The sequence below is a fragment of the Sinocyclocheilus anshuiensis genome, unplaced genomic scaffold, assembly GCF_001515605.1.
Source record: "Sinocyclocheilus anshuiensis isolate Anshui unplaced genomic scaffold, SAMN03320099.WGS_v1.1 scaffold1898, whole genome shotgun sequence".
Taxonomy (NCBI): Eukaryota; Metazoa; Chordata; class Actinopteri; order Cypriniformes; family Cyprinidae; genus Sinocyclocheilus; species Sinocyclocheilus anshuiensis.
Window position 1 is genome coordinate 40,046 of NW_015547733.1, and position 5,870 is coordinate 45,915.

General features: G+C 37.9%; 1 protein-coding gene across 2 annotated transcripts in view; it reads left to right on the forward strand.

The window, feature by feature from the left end:
- LOC107704351 (organic cation transporter protein-like) overlaps positions 1 to 5,870 on the forward strand; it is a 15,367-nt gene that overhangs the window by 6,668 nt on the left and 2,829 nt on the right. The window contains exons 7-9 of one of the 2 annotated variants that reach the window (XM_016507251.1): positions 3,419 to 3,630; positions 4,386 to 4,494; positions 4,984 to 5,196. In XM_016507251.1, coding sequence (XP_016362737.1) covers positions 3,419 to 3,630; positions 4,386 to 4,494; positions 4,984 to 5,196 — 534 coding nt within the window. The remainder of the gene's footprint in view (positions 1 to 3,418; positions 3,631 to 4,385; positions 4,495 to 4,983; positions 5,197 to 5,870) is intronic. The other variant, XM_016507252.1, reaches the window with a different exon arrangement.

Genomic DNA, 5,870 nt, shown 5'->3' on the forward strand with positions numbered 1-5,870 from the left:
TGGGGACACTTCATTTCCAGCGATATCGTTGACTTGATTGCACAGATACTATTTAAACTGAACTGAGCTGGATGATGACATCACTGAATTCAATGATGAACTGCCTTTAACTGAAAAATTAGTGTTTACTATTGTCACTTTGCATTATTGACACACTATTTTCCTAATTAATGCTGTACAGTTGCTTTGACACAATATGTATTGTTAAAAGCGCTATATAAATAAAGGTGACTTGACTTGACTTGACTACCTCTAAATAAATAAATCACAAATTTCAGAAGAGCGACCATCATATCAAAACACTATAGTCATTTTTGTTCACAAAAGCTGTAGAATAAATTTTTGGGCTTTTTGAGGGTTGGTTTTTGGTTATAATCCATTTCAGTTATATTTTCCAGCATTTCTTGCTGTGGCTCTCATTTCCCTTAAGTTTTGCATGTTTCCTTTTTATGTTTCATAATAACTTTTGCTATAGTTCTGAGGTTGGGCCATTCCCATATTCACATTATTCATGTTATATATTTTTTTAACTTATAGAGTTCTAAGCTTCACAAGTCAAGTCACCTTTATTTATATAGTGCTTTATACAAAACAGATTGTGTCAAAGCAGCTTTACAGTGTTAAACAGGAAAATAGTTTGTCAATAATGCAAGCGGACAATAACAAACAGTAAATTTTTCAGTTAAAGTCAGTTCATAGATGATTCAGTGATGTCATCATCCAGTTCAGCTCTCTTCCAATAGTGTCTGTGCAATCAGTCAAGCGTCCCCAACTAAGCAAGCCAAAGGCGACAGTGGGAAGGAAGCAAAACTCCAGAAATGGAGAAAAAAAAAGCTTGGAAGAAACCATGCAGGCTCAGTTGGGGGGACCAGTTCTCCTCTGGCCAGACGAAACCAGCATGGCCTGGTTTAATTCCAGGCTGCAACACAGGTCAGATTGTGCAGAGGACTTGTCTGGTTCCCGTGGTCTTGTCCTGAAGGCCGTTTAGTTGACGAGGTCTGCACAGAGGATCTGTCTTTGGGGTGCATCTAGTTGACATGGTCTCCGCTGACATTCAGGGCTGTAGAGGTCATCTCTAGGTGCTGATCCACCATCTGATCTGGAAACGTACTGCATCTGGGTGGCTACGGTGACCTTGGAATAAGAATGAAACAGGCAAATATTAGTCTGCCATTAGATGCCATTCTTCTTACGAGTACATTGAGTGATATGTTAAGTGTTCCTGGTTCCGGTTGACCTTATTAATGCAGCCTAACAATTCTTGTGTGTGTCTGCCTCCCAAACAACGCTATAGATTATTCCAGGGTTTGGGTGCTAAATAGGAAAAGGATCTGCCGCCCGCAGTTGATTTTGATATTCTAGGTATTATCAAATGGCCAGAGTTTTGAGATCGCAGCGGACATGAAGAACTATAATGCGAAATGAGCTTGCTCAAGTACTGAGGAGCTAAACCATTCAGGGCTTTATAAGTAATTAGCAAGACTTTAAAATGTATACGATGTTCATAGGAAGCCAGTGCAGAGTTGACAGAACCTGGCTAATATGTTCGTACTTCCTGGTTCTAGTAAGAACTCTAGCTGCTGCATTTTAGACCAGCTGGAGTTTGTTTATTAAGCGCGCAGAGCAACTGCCCAATAAAGTATTACAATAATCTAACCTTGAGGTCATGAAAGCATGAATTAACATTTCCACATTTGACATTGAGAGCATAGGTCGTAATTTAGATATATTTTAAGATTGAAAAATGCGGTTTTACAAATGCTAGAAACATGATTTTCAAAGGAAAGATTGGTATCAAATAGCACACCTAACTGATGTCGGAGAATTGACAGAGCAGCCATCAAGTGTCAGACAATGTTCTAGGTTATTACATGTGTAGGTTATTACACAAGGTTTTTGGTCCAATAATTAACACCTCTGTTTTTTTCAGAATTTAGCAGTAGGAAATTATTAGTCATCCAGTTTTTTTATATCAACTATGCATTCCGTTAGTTTTGCAAATGTTTCATCGGGCAGCTAAGAAATATAGAGCTGAGTATCATCAGCATAACAGTAAACACTAACACCATGTTTTCTGATGATATCTCCCAAGGGTAACATGTAAAGTGTGAAAAGCAGCTGTCCTAGTACTGAGCCTTGTGGTACTCCATACTGTATTATGATCGATATAATACCTCTTCATTCACTGCTACGAATTGATGACCGTCAGAGAAGTAAGATTTGAACCATGCCAATGCTATTTCACTAATGCCAACATAATTTTGTAGTCTACTGAAAAGAATGTTGTGGTCGATAGCAGCACTAAGATCCAGTAGCACTAATAGAGAAATACAACCACGATCAGATGATAAGAGCAGGTCATTTGTAACTCTGATGAGAGCAGTCTCAGTACTATGATACGCTCTAAATCCTGACTGGAAATCCTCAGATACCATTTCTCTCTGAGAAGGAACATAGCTGAGAGGATATTGCCTTTTCTAGTATTTTTGACAGAAAAGGGAGGTTTGAGATCAGCCTGTAATTAACTAATTCTCTAGCATCAAGTTGTGATTTTTGAATGAGAGCCTTAATAACAGCCAGTTTGAAGGATTTTGGGACATATCCTAAAGACATTGATTAATTAATAATATTCAGATGAGGATCTATGACTTCTGGAAACACCACTTTTAGTAGCTTAGATGGAGTAGGGTCTAACCTAGATGTTGTAGGTTTTGATGATTTGACAAGTTTATACAATTCTTCCTGTCCTATAGCAGAGAATGAGTGGAATTGTTCCTCAGAGGATCTATAGTGCATCTGATTCGATACTGTGGCTGAAGGCTGCATGGTTAGAATTTTATCTCTAATAGTATTGATCTTGGAAGTAAAGAAGTTCATAAAGTCATTACTGCTGTTCTGTTGGGAAATGTCTGCGCCTGTTGATGTTTTATCTTTCGTTAATTTGGCCACTGTGTTGAATAAAAAAAGATATCATCACTCTGCTACAGAATTTCAACGCCATTAACATCAATTCCATGTGACAGTATTAAATCTAAAGCATGATTACGACAATGAGTAGGTTCTGACATGTGTTGTCTGACCCAAATAGAATTCAGAATGTCTATAAATGCTGATCCCAATGCATCTTTTTCATTATCAACATGAATATTAAAATGACCAACAATTAAGACTTTATCTGCAGCCATCACTAACTCAAGCAAATTCTTTGATAATGAATGGTGCCCTGGTGGCTTGTATCAGTAGCCAGAATTGACCTCACAGTGGATTTATCATTAACACTTATTTCTCTAGATAATGTTATATGAAGCACCATTACTTCAAACGAATTATACTTGAAACCAGAGCTCTGAGAAATACTGAATATATTACTGTAAATTGTGTAAATATTACACAAAAATTACATTTGATTTTGTTACAGGTTTGTGAATGTCCTGGTGTACTATGGGCTGTCACTCAATATTTCAGACTTTGGAATGAATATCTACCTGACACAGATGATCTTTGGCTTGGTGGAAATGCCAGCACGTACCATTACTCTCTTCACCCTAAACCGCTCACGCAGGATATCCCAGTTAGCATTCTTGGCAGTAGGCGGCCTGGCCTGTCTTCTTACCATATTCATTCCAGATGGTAGGTGAAAAACCCAAACTTTTATTTAACTGGAGTAGGTAGAGTAGCAGAGTAGATTAGGGCAGCTGATTATAATCGATCTAATTTTATGTTAGTTGTTTCAATCTTACCAAGTTGGTATTCTTCTGAAAAATGTAGTTACAGACATTATGCCTTTGACGTTAGTGTTCCCTAGTTTGAGTTCAGCAAGTTTTAGAGAACAATGCAGAGCTTTATTTTCCCCAGCCAAGAACGTCTCGGGTTACTTATGTAACCATGGTTCCCTGAGTAGGGAACGAGACACTGCGTCCTCTAAGAGTGACATGACTTAGAGGGACTTTGACATGTTTTACTAGGTACTGTAAGATACTCTATCAAGAAATTCACAATTTTTGAAACAGAAAATAAACATACAGAAACCCCAAAGATGTTGGCATGTAATGTAAAAGTGTACCATTGGTTTTACTTGATACATAATAATAATTCCATCCAATAAACTTACTACAGGCTCCATTTCATGTAATGATGTCATAGCTCCTGAGTGTTCATGCCATTGTTTACTTCTGTTGATGGGGCAGAAGCCTGGAGAATCCAGAGCCACATTTAAAAACCTTGACTTACACAAACTGTTTATATAAGTCACTAATTTGAAAACAAAAAAGTGATGGCAAGATTGGTGTGTGCCACCCTCTCTCCAGGCAACTGGGAAACAAAACCAGAGACTCGCTCTTTCTGTCATAACAAACCTCATTCATTCAGAATTTCTGTCTTTATAGATCTGTCTGTTTTTCGCACTGTACTTGCCATGGTGGGCAAGTTTGGCATCACCGCATCGCTGTCCATTGTGTACATTTACTCAGCAGAGGTCTTCCCAACAGTCATCAGGTAAGCAAGGGCAAGGTTTCATAAAGTGTGATAACTTTATACTCAAAGCTGTATCACTTTCTTTCTTCATTTTTATTATTGGATGAAATTTAAGAGAAACACTAGCTTGTCTGCAGGTTAGGAGATCTACTAGACAAGCAGCAAACCCTCCTAGACTCCACAGGCTGGTTTAATCTGTGTTTTTGAGCTTTCTATATGTGCAGCCACTAGGTTCAATTGGTAGTGCTCATCCATAACTACTGCCCCACCACTATCAAATTACAAATAACTATGTAATATCATATGTCGTGAATGACGTTTAGTTTACTCTATTGCACAGCATTTTCACTTAGAGTGTGGACAGAGAAATTACTTATTTTATTACTAATGTAATTGTGTTGCATCAGGCCTGGTTAGGACACAGTGTTACATTACACTTCTCCTTATTCAAACACTTCCCAGTGTTCAGTTGAGATGTGCGATACAGAAACATAAATTTCTCTTTCTCAGACAAAATGGCATAGGTATGGGTTCGATGTGCGCACGGGCAGGTGGAGTGATTGCACCTATCATCTACCTCCTGAGAAACATCAACCGTCATGCCCCCATGGTGGTATTCGGCCTGTGCCCGCTCATAGGTGCTGCCCTCACTATGTTTCTGCCTGAGACGGCCCATAAGCCCCTGCCAGATACTATAGAGGATGTGGAGCGCACCGGTGTGAGGTGAGAAGCTGCTTACCCATGAGCTCTAGGCCAAATACATTAACCCTTGTGTTGTGTTCAAAACCTTATAACACTTGTGATGTTCCAGGGCAAAAATGACCCGGCCTCAAAAAACTGCTTATAAATCACTCTTTATGCTATATTATCACCAAATATTGGATTCAATCTTTTAGTCAACTTATTTTCTTTAATTTAGGACTGGTTTTGTATTTATATTTGCATCTGATTAATCGTAGGCCTCATTTATCTGAGAGTAGACACCTCATTTTTTGAGTGAAAAAAGCATTATTTATGAATAATTTTCACAATATTAAATAAAAACTGATGAAAATTTGCACTGTTTATCACACTAGTGTGCTTTAATGTTTAATTAGGGAGTTTGTTTTAAAAGGCTTTTATTTTGTACAAAATGACACAAAGTCACACTTGTGGTGTTCCTGGGCCAAAATGACCCGGCCTCAAAAAATTGCTTATAAATCACTCATTATGCAATATTATTACCAAATATTGGATTCAATCTTTTAGTCAACTTCTTTTCTTTCATTTAGGACTATATTATACCAAATATTGGATTCAATCTTTTAGTCAACTTCTTTTCTTTCAATTAGGACTGGTTTTGTATTTATATTTGCATCTGATTAATCGTAGGCCTCGTTTATCTGAGGGTAGGCACC